At 44.7% G+C, this 19,751-nt stretch overlaps 1 protein-coding gene across 4 annotated transcripts in view; it reads left to right on the top strand.

Moving 5' to 3' along the window:
• The window catches only part of Palld (palladin, cytoskeletal associated protein), a 383,084-nt gene that overhangs the window by 326,045 nt on the left and 37,288 nt on the right, over positions 1-19,751 (top strand). For all 4 annotated transcript variants that reach the window (XM_021219923.2, XM_021219925.1, XM_021219926.2 and 1 more), the window contains one exon: positions 17,939-18,613. In XM_021219923.2, coding sequence (XP_021075582.1) covers positions 17,939-18,613 — 675 coding nt within the window. The remainder of the gene's footprint in view (positions 1-17,938; positions 18,614-19,751) is intronic.

The following is a 19,751-nucleotide window of genomic DNA, read 5'->3' as shown; positions in this document are numbered from 1 at the left end:
TGTAATGAAATATTTTAGACATGGAAAGCAAAAAAGTGGAAGAACATTGAATGTACTTCTCTAAATGTACTTTCTTTGAGGAGTTAAATGCACTTCGTCTGTGCCCTCCATGGTGTTCCTGTAGTTGAAGACACTGTCACCTGACTGGCATGTAGCTTAGTAGACAGTGTTCGCCTATCATTGGAGAAGCCGTAGCTTTGATTCCCTCACACTGACTGGGTGTGGTTCACACTTAACATCCCAGCACTCAAGAGTAGAAAAAAGAGGACCAGAAATCCAGGGGTATCCTTAGCTCCATTGCTAGTTCATTCAAGGCTAGCCTAGGCTACCCGAAACTCTGTCTCAAGACAGATAAGACTGTGGTATTGAGTGTTCCTTTTCCTGTGAGCAGCCCCTTAATGAGAGCAGTTCCCTGACTAGTCACTCACTGAGAAGGAAACTGTGATTATTTAGGGCAAATTTTCAGGTTGTAAGTCGTTTCCCTAATATGAAAAAAAAAAAAAAGTAATATTTTGTGGAGCTGAGCCAGGCTCCCCTCGCTTGCTTTGTTTGTATTAGTGGAATTCCAGGGGGAAATGCACGGTGGAGCATGTGGGCTGCTCATTGTTTAGCCAAGCTAAATTAGTGATACTGGGAGGCATCCTCTTAAAACTCATACACTCGGTGTATTACAAGCTGCCCTTTTGAGGTTTCTCAGAGTTTTAGCAAGAATAATACTTTTATTAAAAATGTACCTTTTGCTTTGAAAAAAGCACAAAGTCTCTGTTGTAAGCTTGACCTGGATGAGTTTTCCCTGAGATTACGGTTTCTAGATCTAAAAATCTCTGTGCACAGCATACTGGCTATTCCTAACTAGAGAGTGTTGGCATCCAGGGAGCATTAGCAAGGAAGCAGTAACAGTGAGGGTGTGCCTTTGGGCTGTGTGTGAGCTGACGTGTGTTTAGCAGCCATTGCTGCCCACACTCTGGTATTGTCCAGTCTACCTTCATGCCCACCCGCCTCAGCTCACCCCCAATGTGAAGATGGGCTCTAGGCCTTAAGACTATTCTTGGGAGCCGGGCGTGGTGACGCACGCCTTTGATCCCAGCACTCAGGAGGCAGAGGCAGGTGGATTTCTGAGTTCGAGGCCAGCCTGGTCTACGGAGTGAGTTCCAGGACAGCCAGGGCTATACAGAGAAACCCTGTCTCNAGTGAGTTCCAGGACAGCCAGGGCTATACAGAGAAACCCTGTCTCGAAAAACCAAAAAAAAAAAAAAAAAAAAAAAAAAAAAAGACTGTTCTTGGTTTTGTACCTTCCTAGAATCTAAACCAGATTCTATATGAGATTCTAAACCTTGACTCTCCGTCTTGCTGATGCTGTGAGCCTTTCATAGACTTCCTCACGTGTGGTGACCCCAATCATAAGATTATTTGGTTGCTACTTCATAACTGTGATTTTGCTATTGTTAGGAATTGTAATGTAAATAAATACCTGGTTTGTGACTCTTGTGGGGATCACAACCCACAGGTTGAAAACTGCTGTTCTAAACATTTTATACATCAGATAGGCAGTAAGGGGTGTGCAATCTGTAGCTAAAACGAAAAACTTCAGCTTCATAACTGGTCAAAATTAGAGGACACAGCAAAGATAAGAACTGAGCTTCTAAGAACATAGTCTGGGGGAAAGACAAGCAGGCCACTTATTCAGTCTCAGTCCTCCAGTCGTCTCCTTCAGAAGGAGAAAGGAGCAAGTGAAGAGCTTCGAGCCAGCTCAGTAGGTTAAGGTACTTGCTATCAAACCTAATGTCCCATGTTCAATCCCCAGGACCCACATGATGAACGCATTCCCATAGGTTGTTCTGTAACCTCCTGTGCACACTCGCACACACACAATAAGCACATGTAATTTTTTAACAAAAAGGAAAGAAACAAGTGATATTAATTTTTGATAACATAGTCTATTTAGCCCTGTATAATCTAAATATATCATTTGAGCATGGAGATAATATGAACATTAGTAATGAGATCATTTTATATTTCTTTTTTTTTAACTCAAATTATCCAAAGTCTGGTATATCTTTTAAATTTGCAGCATATCTTAACTTGGACTAACACCGTTCATGGGCTTGGCAACCACATGCACCCAGCTGCTGCTGTATTTTCACAGCACAGGTCTTGCGTTACTAGATTGAGTACATACAAACTCTCTAACACAGTGTAGCAGAAATAGTATTTAATACTCTCGGTGGTCATCTCCATCTTTTGCTGCTATGTTACAAGCCAGAAGAGAGTGGTAAGAACCCATCCTGGTGGTAGAAATGAGATCCATTCAGTGGAGAGGAACCTGCTTAGTATCTCATGTGGCAGACCCATGTGGGATCCCAGCCTACAGAAAGGTCTCTTTCTTAAGACGTAGGGCTCTCAGGTAGGTGCATGGTAGGAGAAGGTTAGACACTGCGATAGAAAGTGCAAAAACCACATGAATAAACAGTGCCAATATTCAGTGCTGTGAATTATCATAGGATTACAGGTGGGTGCATGCATTGCCTACCTGGGGGTTTAAGGAGTCATTTGTGGGGTGAATTGTTCTGTGTGGTATGAAAAAAATGGTTTACAGTCTAAGGCAGATTTTTCCTCTGACTGTCAAAGGAATTAAAGAGATTCTCATTAATCTTTAAAAGAAAATATCATTATTTACAACTTAAAAGAAAACAGGAGGGACTGAAGAAGATGTCTTCCATGGTCTGGCCCAAATGACAATGTCTCTATCATAGGGATGCAGTAGCCCACATAGCTGAAAAATAAAAGATAACCTCAGAAGCACAGTGGGACAGGTACTTAGAAAAGGTGTGTGTGTGTGTGTGTGTGTGTGTGTGTGTGTGTGTGTGTGTGCATGCGTGCACATGCTCATTAGAGAGGGAAAGAACTGAGAGAAACAAATTCTAAAAACAAAACACCCAATTATCTGTTTTATATTCATATTTACCTATGTAAAACTTCAAATGTAATTCCTTCTCAAGAATTAGGTCTCAGCTCTTTGAGTGACCGGGTCAATGCTGTCACAAGCGTGGCACGGAATGAGATGACAAAGCATTCGGTGTGGGAGCCCATGTAGAAGACTGTGGGTGTAGAAAGCCCAGGGCCACCTAGTATGTTAGTGGGTATGTCCTCATCTATGAGAGCACATGTGCACGCCTGTGTGATGAGACTGTGCGATGAGGAAGTCAGACACTGGACAATCAGCTCTGTGTTCTCCTTAAAGCTTCAGCATGTTCTTGCTTGACTGATGTGGAACATCGCTTTCCCTTGTGCTGTAAACTGTGTCACTGTGTTCTTCTGGACACAGAAGGACACAGAACATAGACTTAGAAGACTTGATGAAGCCTGTTGGTGGGGAGACCTCCATGTTCCCACGTGAGAAACAACACTGACCAGAGGCATGTCACATCCAATGCTGGGGGACAAAGATAACCCAGAATCCTCCTTTCCATGTGTACCTTATGTGACTGCCATGCTCACAGTCTTGAAGTTTATAGTCTTGGAGAGACACCTCCATATGGTATGCAGCACTGACATGTGAAATAAGTTCAGGACCACAGCTGTACACACTCTGAAAGTCTCCTGTGAAAGGCATTTCAGAATCTTGCAGCATTTTTATTGTTTTGGAAGGAGTCATAAATACCACAGTATAGAAAATTCCATTTGATAGAATGCTAGATGAACAAGATGAACTATGTAAGCCATATATAACCATGTTAGAAAACCAAGGAACTTTGGTAGATTTCTCTATCCACCCCCCCCAAGGAGTAATTAAATTAAATAATTGGGTTGTTTCTTCTCAGGATTATATTAGTAGTATCAGCTGCTTCTCAGGAAGAAACCTCATTTATTATAACCGCTCTATCCAAGACACATTTGGATGGATTTTATTTACTGCTAAAAGTTGGATCTGCATCCTGAGGGGAAAGGCTGGTCGCATCTGTCATTCTTTCATCTCACCCTTTGGCCTCTAAAAAATGTCAAGGTTAACTGATCAAAAGCTCAGGAAGAAAAGACACTTCAAATATATAGTTCCTTCCCAGGTCACAAGTCTCTTTATTCATGATATTCACCTGCAAGTTCCTGAACCTGCTAAGTGCATTTTTAAGATTTTTGTTTTCTTTTACAACCTCTTCCTTCTTCAGATTCCAGGTTAGACCCGGAGTCTGGTGACAGGGCAAAGCCTTCGTTCATACCACAGAACCTCTGGCTTGTCTCTCTTGGTTATTAACATTTAATCTAGTGGCGGTTGACCTTCAATGGAAAATAGATTACTCCAAGTACACAGAGCCAACTGTGCATTCTTCTTTCTGTTTACCCTTGCAACACTGAGACACACGGAAGATGTTGTTGGCAGTGTATTAATTATTCAGAGATGTTGTTCAATACGTTCTTCAGAGATGGGCCCAATTTGTGGGAATTTTGAGGAAAAAAAATCCTGCTCTTACAATAATGTTTTCCTGAGTATGTAAAAACATAAAGTCTCACTGAATTCTACCATAATTAATGATACAATCTCTCAATAGACTGAAGGACAGCTGAGTAGCACCAATATAGCTGAGAGTCTACTGTATAATCTTCAATGATTGGCCCTGTTTTTTTTTTTTTTTTTAATAGCTCAGAAGGACTCCTTAAAGACATTTAAAGTAAAGAGCAACCCATATTTCTATCTCACAGATCATAAAGGTATTCAAACCAGGAAGATGTAGTCAAAATGACAGGGATCACCCACCCAGTCCACAGACACATCTGCAGAGGCTAGACCTAGGTAGCTCGTTGTTGTCGGGGATGCTAAAGTGCCTGGCTGGTGGTGACTTTTGTAGCCACACCCAGCTTTTGCAAGAGCCAAACTCTAGTTTCTTCAAACATTGTTCTGTTGGCTTCTTGTTCTTCAAGTATTCTGTTCAAAGAGGTGGGCGGGGAAGGACACTACTTAGTATACAGAGACACTTACACCCTGTCACACGCTGGTGACAGGACCCTTTTGATCCTACCGCACTGAGCTTCGCATTGTATTTTCAAACTCTGACCTCACAACCTTTGTGCATCCATCTCTTCTTCCTGCCTCTCCACATTTTGGGGATCTCCATGGTACAGCTGTATACAAATGATGCCTAGTCAGTAGAGAATGAGCCTAATAAACTAATGCTGACCGGTGACATCAAAACCACAGGAAGAAACTGTGGAAGTGAATGAAGTTCTTATCATGAAAATAAAAAATTAAAGTTTTTAAAGTCCAGTCCATGAGACCTGGCTATTTAAATAAGTAGGTTGCCTTTAGGGCACAGCCAGGTTATGTCTCTGTATATCTATCATGAGCACCATTGCCGTGTAGATACAGTGATACACAGACAGGAGAAAGGTTCTCTGGGGCTGAAGTGGTGTTGCATATGCTCAGCGGCAGAGAAAATGGCCCTTTGATTTGGGCATCATACCACAACAGTTCTGAGACAGATCTCTCCACTGTTTTCCAGCATGTGAACTTAGCTTAAGTTGGTCCTCATTTGTAAAGTGAAGATTATAAATTGGCCCATCTCCTACCATTTTTATAAAATCAGATGAACTTATAGAAATAAAGAACTCAATACTGGTATTTGGTACATAGTTAACACTCATTAAGGACATTCCTAGTAGTTAACTATTGTTAGTACTCCGTATTGGCTACATGACTATTGGTAATCATAGTAATAATAGTAATAATATCTGTGGTTGATTAAGTTCCTCCAAGGAGTGCCCTCCCTACACCCAGGTAGCTTCAAGCACAGGGAGTTAATAAGTAAATCTCTTCTCTGGTTTCCAGGGTTCTTAGTTACTAAGACAACCGCACAGCGTCATCTCATGTGGTGCAAAATTCTTTGAGACAGAAACTTCTGGGATTTTGAGGGGACTTTCCTTAACCCGGCATTGAGGGAAAGAGAAATTGCTCAAGCTCTTATGGGTCAGCCAGTCCTCTAAGGTCATCTTTCCTACATGTTCACCTTCAATGGTAAATTCCAGAAGAAACCAGAGGAGTACCGTCAAAAGAGCCATTTCTAACACCACAGGGAGCTGACATAAAGATCAGGACTCCTGAAACAGAATGCTCCGAGTCTTCCCCTCATGCCACCTGTAAGTGTTTCCAGGGCAGCCAGTGCGTACACAACTGAGTGTTGAGCGAATCTGGAAGTTCCTGAGAGAAGTGATCAAGACTCATCTAGAATAGGAAGTGGTAGGGGACAGAGAGAGTGTCACTCAGGGAAGGTTCAAGTGCCTCCAGACTGGGACACTGTCAGGAACATCGTGAAAATCCCTTGCAAGTAGTTCTGAGTAGGAAAAGTGAAATCACAGAGGGTCTGATCCCTAGCAGTGTGCACGGTATACTGCTAGTACACAATATACAGTATGTGGTTGTCTCTGTTCAAGAGGACATTGCCTTAGCCTGAGAAATCCCCTAGTGTAATGAACCCGATGAGGGCACCATTATGGGGGAGGAGCACTGACTAATATTCTCCCATACCTCATGGGGAGCAAGGTTCTAACAAAAAAATTATATATATCTATATATATATATATATATAAAATATTAGGAATATATCAATATGTACATATATGTGTGTATATGCATATGTGTATATATATATATATATATATATATATATATATATATATATATGACTATATACCTATGTTATAACAGAGGATCCCTGTCAATCCTCTTTCCCTCCCTTACCACCCTAATTTGGGGAGAGATTGTAAACTTGGGGCATCTTAAACTCCTTAGAAGAAACAAGATAGAAACAACAGATTCCATCCCCATCCTTGATTGTGTTGTTTCCGAAGCTGCATTTGTGGGGAAGGAAGGATAGGGGTTCAAACGCAGCCATTTCTGCGAGGACCATCACAAAATGACAAACGGCAGACATCCTATTCTGCCATGAACACCCAGTGTCATAGACAAAAATCAGCCTGGCAGAGTCACAGGAGCCAGCAGCAGACACAGTGCAGAGCTGCCCATGATGCCCACTGGGGCTGGGCCTGAGCCCGTGCTGCAGAGACTGAGTTGAAGCACCATGGCCTAGAGGTGTCAGGCAAGACGTCCGAAGTGCAAACATCTCACACATCCGGTGAGATGGTCAAGAGAGAAGACCTCTCAGATCTTCACCACGAGCCAGTGGGGAACCTGTAAATACAAGAACTGGAGTGAGTTCCAGTAATAGAGAAACTCCTCTAACAACCGGGGGTCCCTGGAGGCCATTTCCATTCTCTGAGGCCCTGAAAGCTCTCACTATAAAAGTCAGTTGACTTGTGAGTTGGTTTCGATCAGGGAGGGGGCAGTACATGCAGACTGCAGCCAAAGCCTCAGACTAAGTGACTTCCAGCCCTTAACGAAGGAGAGCCAGGGCCCCTCCACACAGCTTCTTGAGAGAAGCAGGAGTGTTTGCCCACTAAGGAGATCAGCATGAAGCAGCCACAGCACAAGTCCCAAGACCCCACACATGTCTTAGCCAAGTACCAGAAGAAGAATGTGACCTTCAAAGCTCCGGGAAGGGTTTGCCCTCTGACACTTGAAACAGGCAAGCTTAGTGAAGGGGAAGCAGGGCCAAGGGTATCCTAATCCTCAGGGAAGAGTCATCTTGTCAGGACAGACCATTTGGGGAGACACATGGGAGCAAGCCCTCCTTGGCCATGTTGGTAAAAACGTTACCCACTATTTTAGAAGGCAAGTCAAACATTATTTTGCAGTGGCTCTGTCTTGGCAGACATTAAAAAGGGCAGGAAAGGCTCCCATCAAAAGACAGCTCCCACCGTCTTCCTGCTGAAAAACAGGGTTGTCTTTCTGGGAATACTACCTCCGAAATGAAAGACCCTGCAAGGCCCCCAAGGAGCAAATGGGGTGCAGGCAGTAGGTAGCACGCTCTCCCTTTTGCTTCTTTGTCCCCTACCAAATCTGGAAGAAAAAAAAGATCCATACAAGCAAAACTGTAGGTGAGACAGAGCCTGGCCCAGCCGGAGCCACCTCTTCTACGACCAAGCTTCCTGCTCTAACGTGCCAAACACTAAGTCCTACAGCCAAGCTGCTGCATTCCTGGCCAGAGTTAGCCTACCAGGCACGGATGGAGCAGAGACAGAAACAGAGAGGCTCAGGAAAATGGTACCTTACAGACCGAGCAGCCATGTCAGCGGAGTCCCCATCCATGCCCCACAGGAAGCCAGAGCCTGTGACAACCCCGTGGGGAGGCATCAGGCTGGTCAGGCTCAAACAGCTGCCTTTGGATTTGCTGCAGCATGGATTGGGAAGTTTGTCCTGATTATTCAAACAGAAAACGCTTGTCCGGGATTTCCAAGTTTTAACTTCTTCCTCATAAGTGATTCATCCCTCATTGATTTTCTTCAATAAATGTTATGATTAAGATATACACTTCTGCCATTTTATTTTATGTGTGTGCATTTTAGGGATAATGCATGCCAGACAGATATGCTGTACACCTAGCCTCGGGTATTTTTAAAGTCTCTTTGTTTCTCTCTCTCTCCCTCTNTNTTTTTTTTTTTTTCTCTCTCTCCCTCTTTCTCTTTCTGTGTGTGTGTGTGTGTGTGTGTGTATCTTTGTGTCTGTGTGTGTGTGTTTAAGGTCTTTCATTGGGATCGGGGTCCCCCCATTTGGCTGTGCTGGCTGGCCATGGAACCCCAGGGAACCTGTCTCCTCCCCTGTAGATCAGGGTTCCAAGTTTGTGACACTCTGGTTAGCTTGTATAGTTCTGGGAATGGAGACCGGGTCTTCTTGTTTGTACAGCAAACCCTTTACAGTCTAAGCTCTCTTCCCAGCCACTTGAAAGCATTTTAACCATAGTTTTGTTTTGTTTTGTTTTAATATACGCACATGATTTTTAAAATTCAAACAGCATATAAAATTATAAAATGTAAACGTAAAAGGTTCCCCGCCTCCAGTTCACTTTAGTCTCACTTTCCAGAGATGAACTCTTTCGACACCTCCGAACATGATTGCTTCTTTATTCAGAGTACATGGGTCTCCATCTATTGAACATGATTGCTTCTTTATTCAGAGTACATGCGTCTCCATCTGTTGAGGCGCTGCTCCTAGGTTACCTTTCGGTATTCTCACTAACAGCATATTCATGTCTCCTCTTTGTCACCAACTAGCTGATAACTTTGTCAAGTTAGCTATGTTTCCATATCCAGAATAAGGAAGTGGGTTCTGGGGACCATTGAGGTCGCTTCTTTTTAAAGCTGGGAAAGAGAAAAGAAGAAGCAAGAGGAAAATCATCTGTTTATGAAATCTAGAGATAAAACTGTTCTGACGTTCCGTGGATTTAGATAGTGAAATCAATGAACTTTCACCCTCCTTGTCTCCTGCCTGTTGCCTGCCCACTTGGCTTCTTTCCATAGACTTGGCTTCCTTTCCGCGTAGAGACTCCTCCAAGGCACGTTCTTTATTAGTATCAGTCTTTAGCAGCACTGAGAAAAGGCCCAGCGCAGGCGGCAGGGCTGCATCTCAGCCATCCTCTTCATCAATGCTTCTGAGCCCCAGGTGAGGTCAGAGCTGCCTCCTGGTTAGAGACATGCTATTGTATCTTTAAGATCTGAGGCACTATGGACACACAGAGGAACGATGTTCTCTTTCTATAGAGGAATGATGTTCTCTTTCTATAGAGGGACCAACTTTGTTATTTCCTGACTCAGAGATAGAAGGAGAAATGGGCCCCTGGAAGGAAAAAAAGAGTCACTAAGAGACGACTAAAGTCCTCAGCAAGCCCAGAAAGATCCCCGAGACACTTCTCAAAGCAAGTACAAACTAAATACGTTTTTGACCGATACCCAAATAAAATGGAAACTGGGCACTGGTACAGCCTGCCACTGCTTGGAACACGGTGGAGTGCCTCACAGATGCCAAATTAGGAACTCTGTTGCCAGGTTCACAAACATACTACTTTGGGAATGGAAGTTTCTTATTTTGGACACTAGAAAGCCAAACTGTAACTACCGTTATTACCAAAGTACCAACGTACATACTTACATTGCATTTTCATGAATATGAATATATAAATTCCTAAATAAAATCCTTATTATAGGACATAATTTCCTTTTTCCTACATTTTTTATCAAAGTATGTCTGGCGGTCTCAACACGGGGATTTAATGGCATTTCACTCTGAACCACTGTCATGATAAGGAAGACCCTAGAAGACCTGCCTACTGGATGAGCCATGAGTCAGGGCCCTCCTGACTGTGCCCTGGAGCAGCTGGCAGAAGGGAAAAGGAACATGGGGACAGTGTTAGGTGGGGCTACAACGAGACAGGGCTTTGAAAATGGGCACCAAAGACTAAAGGCCACCTCAGTAGGTTGAGAGAAGCAGGCAGAGGCAGGACTCCACAAAGAGAAATGGACAAGAAAGGCCAGGAAAGGGGGGCAAGGAAGAGACTAATTTGGGAGACTGAAAAGAGTGTAGCCAAGAATTACTTATACCAGCTTTTTAGGACTGTTTGGCATCAACCGTCAGATGCTGTTAAGAGAAATTAGATTAAGGTGAAAGAGACTCATGCTATGTTAGAAGTTATGTGGAAGTGGGTACCAGAAGTGCCTTCCAAGTCAGAGGTTAGGGAGTGAGGGAGAAGTGGGGTCCATACGAAGAAGAGCTTGAAGAAAGTCTATGTCCCACCCGTGGTCTTTGTTCATGTGCATCCCAGTACAGCTATGGATGCAGCCCCACCTGTTTGTGGGTGAAGGTGGCTTGTTGCAGTGTCAGGAAACCCCTTAAATCTTGGAAAGATACCCAGGTTTAGAGAGCATAGGAAAGAGCCAAAGAGGGGGTTAGAAACAGGGAACTAAAGATGGCTGTGTTGGTGACCCCAGGAGACAAGAGTGTATCAAGGAAGGGTGGGTGAGTCACTTACCACAGATACACCAGAAAGACAGTGGGACCACAAGACTGCCAAGTGACATAGCATGACCTTTCTAGCCAGCACAACCACATACATGAACTTTGGAAAGATTTACCAAATCAGGGCTGTGATATGAAGAGGGGTGAAAGTTATTAAAGAATGGTGGCTACTGAGCCACTTGGATACTGTTAAGTCACAGAGTCCTTCCAGTGGCAAGCAGCATAGCAGAGCCTAGAACCCCAAACCCAAGGAGTAGAGGCAGCCTAGAAGCAGGGAACACTGACTTGGGTTTTGTGTTGAATTTAGGGTTAGATAAGGCTCTGCCGTGATGCTCTCCTTTGAAGGATTCTGCCCCTTAAAGCATTTGCTTGTGTGTGTGTGTGTGTGTGTGTATGTTTGTGTGTGTGTGTGTGTAAAAGAGACAGAGAGAGACTCCTTGAGTGTGTGTGTGTGTGTGTGTTTGTGTGTGTGTGTTATACACCCTAATAAATGCCAAACTTGGACCGATTTCCTCGCTCAGTTGTTCTCTTCAAATGAGTTTCTTTAAAGTGACTAAATCTTAAGTAACCAGACCAGGTTATAGACTATCAAAGTTTACTAGGATCCTATGAATTCCCACCTTAAATTTAAAAAAAAAAAAAATGGCCCCAGCAAGGACAAGCAAGAACATAAATGCCCACTGCCTCGTCAGAGTGAAAGTACTGGAGCACCTCTCTTCTATTCTACTGGTTCTGGGTCCTTGCTTGTAAATATGTGTGTGGCAGAGGCCTCGCCTCTAAGATTGCTTCTGTAGAAAAAGGGAGCTGTGTGTGACTGAGTGCCATTCAGCTCGGTGGAACAGATCCACGTGGGGACTTTAATTAAGTTCAGCAAATATTTATTTAGTAGTTGGTCTGTGAGTAGTGGCAAAGGCCCTGCAGAGAAGATGTTTCAAAGGGAGCCTAGAGAGGCGGGAGAACTGGTGTTTTGTAAAGACGTTCGAGTGAGCAAGCAATGATGACTTGTCTTGAGAAGATGTGACCCTTGACCCCCAGTAGGAAGCCATTCTTACAAACACGGACAGCACACCACTGTTCTAGATCTACTCAGAGGAGCCGAAATGGAAATCCCGGAAGACATGGTAGAAGCTTCTCCAGTGGAAAACTCAAGAACTATTAACCATCCCCCAAACCTTAAAATATGCCAAGTTCTTTGTTTCGTTGTCAGATGGCAAGTTAATTATGCTCCCTCCCACCCCAGTTCTTCAAAAAAAAAAAAAAAAAAAAAACGCTTGGAAATTTTATGCTGAAGATCTGAGAGAGGTTCTCCACATGTGTCTCACAGGGGGGTTTCTTTGGTGTTCCAATGAGACATGAGATCACTGATTCTGCCTCCAAGCATTGACCAAAAAGGTTAGCAAGCAGACTTATTCAAAAGCGTACTTTGTCTATGTTATGAGTTAATAGCATGCATCTTCAATTGGGAACAGTTCATGCTGCTTTAATGTCCACTAAATTAGCATAGTTTTTATAAGAATCAACAGCTAATATCTTCCTGCTGCTCTTGCCAGCCTTTGAAGCGGGAGAAATGAAAATCATGTCAGGCATTTCACTGTGATGCCTGCCTCCCTACATTCCTCCCACAAAGAGGCTGAGCACCAGTGTTGCACGGGGTTTGATCCATCGGGCATCCTAGGACTGCCGGCATCATCAAAGCTCATCCGCATCTCGTATAGTCTGCCTGGTTACAAACCCTGATCCCTTGGTGAGGTTGGAAATGTATTGGAGCAGACTAAGAAACCTTCCCTGCGTCCAACTGGCCACTTCTCCCTGTGAAGAGTTGGAACCGCACAGATCTAGATGAAAGCTGTCTGTCTCCTTGGAGCCTGCTGCAGGATTCCACTTTAATGAGCAGTTTCATCCATACTGATGGGCCACAGTTCCCCAACCTCTTGGTCCTTATTCCTTTTGTTACAGGAGAGTTGAAGCTATGCTTAGAGTTTCCCAGAAGTACCCAAGAGGATTGTGAATTGGGCAGTCATTGTGCTTCCCATCCCCCCTCTCATATCAGTGAATAACTTTAAATAGGGATGAACTTTAACAAAAATTCTCCACTCCAGTCTGAGGCTCTCCTCCTTGTGCCTCATGAGCTCAGAAGAGCTTTTGTTGTCTTTATGGCCAAACGTGCTTCTTATTCTAAGAAAACTCTAAAAGCAATTCAAGCCATGTGCTGAGCTTGGCCAGGCCACTTCTCCCTTGAACCATCCTGTGTAAATTAATTGTGCTCAGCTCTGGCCCTGTCTGGGTCAACAAAATTTACAAAAATCTCAGAATGAATTAAAGATCAAAGAATGGGACATTGTAGTCTCTACAAATGCTATTTGGCAAACACGTTAAACACACACACACACACATAGTCATTCCCAAGAAGAGGTCATTTTTAACTTCATTTTACCATTCTCTTCCGTGGTGTGTTGTACAAAGCCCACATCTTTATCCCTACTCTTTCTCCCCTTCTTAGGAAAATGTATTTAAATTCATAATTATCTTCAAACTTAACCCCCTTAAGGCCAAATAATATGATTTCATTTGGCTTATTTCTTGTTCTTTTTGAAATTAATTTTTAAGTTTAAACTGATGGGTTTCATTATAGAATTTTCATACATATATGTGGTTGTATTTGTGACTTACATATTAATAGTGTAAATGTACTTTCCCAAGATTGTGATTTTTGTACCTTTTACACTCAGCAATGATGAGGCATTGCTAAGGAAACCGAGCTGCTATGGGTATAGCTCTCATGGAGTATACCCATGATAGAAAGCCATAAACTGGGAAACGTGTAATTTAAACAAAAGGATGATTGGTGAGACACTAGATTTGAGAAGTTAGTTGAGGATTTTGATCAAAACTGAATGAAGGCCTCCATGCTTTTATATTGTATCTAATCATAATATTTGGCAATGCATGTTATGTAAATAAGACTATGTAGAATTAGTTATTCAGAATTAATATATTCACCTCTCTCCCCTCGGATCCTGACTTGATTTCCATCAGAGGGGGAAATAAATAGATTTTGGGAATACCCAGGGCTCTGATTCAAAACTTTGTCTCTCCTGTAAAATTGGCAAAAATTCTCCACTCCAGTCTGAGGCTCTCCTCCTTGTGCCTCATGAGCTCAGAAGAGCTGAAGCCAGCAATGTCCATTCCCACCCGTGATGGTGATGGGCATCCGCTGCAGTCCCTGGCTGGATGTCAAGGGAGGATGGACGCCACACTCCTTACATTCGCAGTGCTCACACCCAGCAGGAGCAGAGGAGCTTACGGCTCTAAAAAATGATGCTCAGTGTTCTTTGTCTTGCAATGGCCTCTGGGTTACGCAGTCAAAAGAGAAAGAAAATGTGTGAGAAACATATTTATTCTTAAATCACACATGGTTTCTACCCCTGTGGTCTAACGGGTTTCTCCTGGCCATTATGAGTACTCCGTCTTTATCAGTGTGAACATGGACAGATTCTCACTGCCCAGACACTGTTCCCAGGGCCCATGCTGGAATTTTCCAATTTCCATAAAAGTTCTCTTCCAGAAGTTTCTTTTTCTTATCACTTATCTGGAGCATGGGCATCACCTCTCCAGAGAACAGAATGGTGTGGAATAAGAGTTGCACATCTTTTTGCAAATATCTTTATTACTGAGTACTAGGAAAGAAAGACCTAGGGCAAGATGTTGTGAGCCAGCCTCTCACATCAAAACCGCATTAACTATCAAAACTCAATGATTCTAATGGCATAAAGTGAAGAAAGGCATTGGGAGGGAAACATGACCCCAGACGTATATATTTTTAATTCTGTCGAAGGTCAAGGTTCTTCCGTGCCGGCATGCCAGGTGTCATGAATGAATCAAAGCACAGACACAGACTCTGAACTCACTCTAACCTGGAGCAGCTTGCCCAACTTCTCCCATTTGTAAATGGACCATGACAGGTGTTTAACAGAAACTCTGGGTGGTTTTATTTCCTGAAGTGTTGAACCTCTGAGAACCTTAGGGTGTGTTTACAGTGGGGAAGTTCTTAGAGTTTTTGAATTGGGGGTGTGGCGAGGAGAGGAGAAAAAAGAAGTTGGGGAGCATCTGTTGGCTCCTTTGTGTCTAACCAAAGATCTGAGCACTATGGCATTGAAATCCTGCTTGTGACTAAGGCTTTTTAGAAGCTCATAGCCTGGGTTTCCTTGCTTAAGCAGGATCTCCACAAAGGTCTGTCGCAGCTTCTTCTTCAGAGGAAAGCCAACGGGATAAAGGAGTGGGCAAACCAGATGAGCCTTTTCTCTTTCTTTCCTTCTGAATGACAAACAGCTTATGAGTAATTTCTAGAGGGCAGATTTAACTTTCTGGTATCTCTGCTTCTCTTTGCCTGCTTGTATCTGTGAAAACCAACTTCCATAAAGGGTGCCTTGGCAGCTCTCGGGCCGTTTTGAGTTAGCAACTGTTGTAATTCTTCCCCTTTAAAAATATCTTTTTTTTTTTCTTCAAATAGCCTATTGTAGCAGAAAATTAATGACAGGGGTGGGGAGCCTTGAGGCAGCTGGTCACTCTGTGTTCACAGTCAGAAAGCAGAAAGAAATGATCCAGTCCTTCCCTGAGCAAGACTGGTTTTATGAAGAGAGTCAGAAGCCGGGGAGGTGGTTCTAGGAAGCCATTCCCTTGTCCTTGACAGAAGACCTGTGGCCTCTGGGACAGCCCAGTGCCACCCAGCTCTTTTGCTGATGCAGGCCACACTTAAATTATCTTCAGACACATCTGTGACTCTCTTGCCGGCCCGACAGATTCGGGAACAGTGCCTTTGATGAGAGCCACCAGGTGCAATGTCAGCCACAGGGTGGGAGAGTATTCCACAGTTTGGAAGCCCGAGGAGCTACAGAAGGGGAAGATGTGGAGTGGGCTGTGAGGAAATGGGCAAAAGAGTCCTGGGTAGTGGCTTTCTGGAGCTGGTGGGTGGCTTTTACAAGGTCTATTCCTAGTTCCGGTCCTAAACACATGAAGTGGGAGCACATGTGCCAGACAGTCTACCAAACCACACAGACATCTGGAATGTCATGGGCGTGGCGAGGCTCAGCAGCGGTTGGGCTGCTTTTTAAAATACTCAAATTAAGTTCAGCAGGATCCCATGAAGCCCTTTGTTATTAAAAATCTTTGATGCCTTGCACAGATTAGGGATCGAGAGCCCTCCACTCTCTGTTGCTTTCAGTTCTCAAGAAAATACTTCTTTGCCTTTCCGTGGATGAAAGTGTGGCTAATTATCAAAGGCTCGGAAGGACGTTAGAATGTGTGATGTCTCTACATCTAATAGCACCTGATGACAAACCTTCAGCTTCTTGGCCTGTTTTATTCTTGTTCTTGCTTTGAGTTTATCGAACCTTCATCTTTGAAGATTAAATGCCTGAGGATAAAAACAAACAAATAAAAAAGCCCTTTGGTATTTTCTTTAGTGTGTGTGTGTGTGTGTGTGTGTGTGTGTGTGTGTGTGTGTGTGTGATTCAATGTGTGTATGTTTGTGGAATGTATGTGTGTATGTGTAGGCTGGGGGTCAACGTCTGGTCTCTTCTTGCTCTCCACCTTAAATGTTGGGGCAAGGCATTTAGCTGAGCCCAGGGCTTGTTTCCCCTGCCTAGTCTGCTTTCTCGCCTCGTGCACCCCCTGACCCTGCCTTTTGCGTGCTGTGATTATAGGTGTGCCCAACTTCAGCATGCGTTCTGGGGATCTGAACACTAATGCTCATCGTTGGCACAGCACAGTGTTTATCCGTGAGCCACCTACTCCTCCCTCGCCCCATTTTTTTTTTCAGTGTTTAAAACTGAGTGCAAAAGTGCCTTCTTGTGGAACTGTACCCCCTTGAACTGCTTTTTCAGAGCCAGCTTCTTTTGAAGTTCCTTTGGCCAGCCATCAGCTGCTTTGCTGACCTGACTAAACGAAACAAAGTAGATGCACAATTAATCTAAACAAGAAAACTTTTGAGTGAAAGAATGGAGTCCTAATCGCTTGGTGATTTGTATTTTAAAAAAATTACAACTGGAGAGATGACTTAGCACACAGAAGGTACACAGGTATATGTGCAGGCAAAACCACCCATACAACCATAAAAATAAATCTCATAACGTTCAAAGTTAACGATAACTTTGAACACTTGATATTTTCCTGGCATTGCAGGTATGAGCTACCATGCCCGGTATATTTTGCTTTTTGAGACAGGTTCTTGCTCTGTAGCAGAGGATGCCCTCAAATCTTTGATCCTCCTGCCTCAGCTTTCCCTCCATCATAAAGACAACACTCCTTTGCATCCAGTTTTAAGGGAGAAAACTCAGCTTGTCATGTTATGAGTATTGACAGCAGTGAAGGAGGAAAAGCAGATTAACTGAGATCTATAAAAATAACTTGAAGTGGCTTTTGTTTTTAATTTTAGCTTTCTTGTTCTGATGAAATTTTTTTCCTCCCCCAAAATTGTCTACAAATGGCTTGAGACCTCATCTCCAACTTTTTTCCTTAATGTTTGCTTCTTCTGGTTCTGTTACAACATGGCTGTTGGAAATCAGACAACAGCTTCATCATAATCGGCAAGCTGGTCTGGCTCATCTTACACGGAGTTCAATTTCTTTCTTTTTTTAAAATTGTAATTATGTCCTGGGGCGGGGCGGGGGCGGGGGCGGGGCGTTGCAGGTGAGTGCAGTGCCTTCGGAGGCCGGAAGAGGCCGGCAGATTCCCTGGAACTGGTTGCAGGTTTTGGGAGCCACTGGTCTGGGAACCAACCCTGATCCTCATCAAGAGCAGAGTTTACTGTCAGCTCAGAACACAGCCATCCCGCAGCTCCTTCCGAGGAGTTGAAACGAGCTGTTGTCGTTACCATTCCTTGCTTTGTCCAGAGTGAATCAGCCAAGCCCTTTCACTAGGATGACTTGCCATATCTCTGGTCCAACTGTGGTCAGGCTCCCATGAGAAACTCGGTGTATGCGTGCTTCTCTCCACCTGGGATGTCCCCCTTCTCTAAAGTTGTCGCTTTTCTCTCTGTGTCCCCAGGGATCCTCTGAAGCTTCAGCAGCTGCAGAACCAAGTGCGCCTGGAGCAGGAGGCCTGCGCCTGGCCCCCAGCGCCCCCGGGTGTCCCTTGCAACAGCAGCAGCAGCGGCAGCAGCGCACCCCCGTCGCCGCCCTTCCCCCCACCGCCACCAGCCTTTCCGGAGCTCGCGGCGTGCGCGTCGCCGGTGCCCTCGGAGCCCATGAGCGCGCTGGCCTCCCGCGCCACCGCCATGCAGTCCTCTGGCTCCTTCAACTATGCGCGCCCTAAGCAGTTCATCGCGGCGCAAAACCTGGGTCCGGCATCGGGGCTGCCCACGCCCACCTCCAGCCCCAGCTCCTCCAGCCTGCCGTCGCCGCTGTCCCCCACGCCCAGGCCCTTCGGCCGCGCGCCTGGGCCGCCCTTCGTGGAACCCGAGGCCATGTGGGGCCCGTCCTCGCCCTCGCCGCCACCGCCACCACCTCCGGTCTTCAGCCCCTCCGCGGCCTACCCGGTGCCCGACGTGTTCCCGCTGCCACCACCGCCACCACCACTGCCCAGCTCCACCTCGCACTGCGCCTCGCCCGCCCGCTTCGGCCCCAGCCAGACGCCTGCAGCCTTCCTCAGCGCCCTGCTGCCCTCTCAGCCACCGCCCGTCGCTGTCAACGCCCTGGGGCTGCCCAAGGGCGTCACCCCCGCGTGAGTGATACCTGCGCGTCTCCTGTACCCAGGGGCTAACTGCTCTTGCACATAGCCCCTCTCCAGACCCCATTACAGCCCGCCCGCTAACTTGCACACCCTGAAGTTCCTAGTGAAATCTGACATCCCACCCTTTACACCACCCCACCCTTCAGATGTCACACCAGCAGCCAAGTGGCACTCGGTTACCATTAATGGCCGGGCGTGGTAGCGCATGCCTTTAATCCCAGCACTCGGGAGGCTGAGGCAGGCGGATTTCTGAGTTCGAGGCCAGCCTGGTCTACAAAGTGAGTTCCAAGACAGCCAGGGCTAGACAGAGAAACCCTGTCTCAAAAAACAAAACAAAACACAACAAAAAAAACCAAAAAACAAAAATAAGGAGCTGCTGTCTATTCTGAAGGCAGCTGCTTAAAATTCTCATCAGCAAACTCTCTGAGGTCCTTTCCATAAAGGTGGCCTTCACCACCATTTATTCAGCATTTATTCAGATCACATCAGGTACCTTTTAAAGAGATATCCTTGTCCCACTAGCATAACATGACTCCACACAGTCTCTAAACTGAGATAGAATGTCCTCCTGACTCCAAAGCCCATACACTCACACCAAATGAAGCCCTGGTTCAGCTCAGTGTTGTAGTAGATGGGTTTTGGTTGAGTATACACTTAGTGTTTTAGGAAGACTAAGCATAATTAAGAAACAATCCTTTAAATACATCTAGCTAGAAAGGGAAACTATGCGTGACTGCCTTAGTTACTTCTCTATTGCTGTGACAAAACACCATGACCAATTTACCAAAAGGAAGAATGCGATCTGGGCCACATTTCCAGAACATTAGCATACATGTCCATGCAGCCAGGCATGGTGTTGGAGCTCCTATCTGATCCACAAGCATGAAGCAGAGAAGGAAAAAGACTAGACCTGCTGTGGGCTTTTAAAGCCTCAAAGCCCACTCCCAGTGACACACCTCCTTCAACAAGGACACACCTCCTCATCCTTCCCAAACAGTTCCACAGCTCCTAACCTCAGACAGACAACCTTAAAATTCTTAAAAAAAAAAAAAAAAAGATTTCAACACTACTCCAGGCAAAATATTTGCTGGGGAATATATATATATATACACACATATTTTATTTATGT

This window comes from Mus pahari, chromosome 19 (assembly GCF_900095145.1).
Source record: "Mus pahari chromosome 19, PAHARI_EIJ_v1.1, whole genome shotgun sequence".
In the NCBI taxonomy this organism is placed as follows: Eukaryota; Metazoa; Chordata; class Mammalia; order Rodentia; family Muridae; genus Mus; species Mus pahari.
Note: the sequence above shows the minus strand (reverse complement) of the source record. Positions and strands in the feature narration are given on the sequence as shown.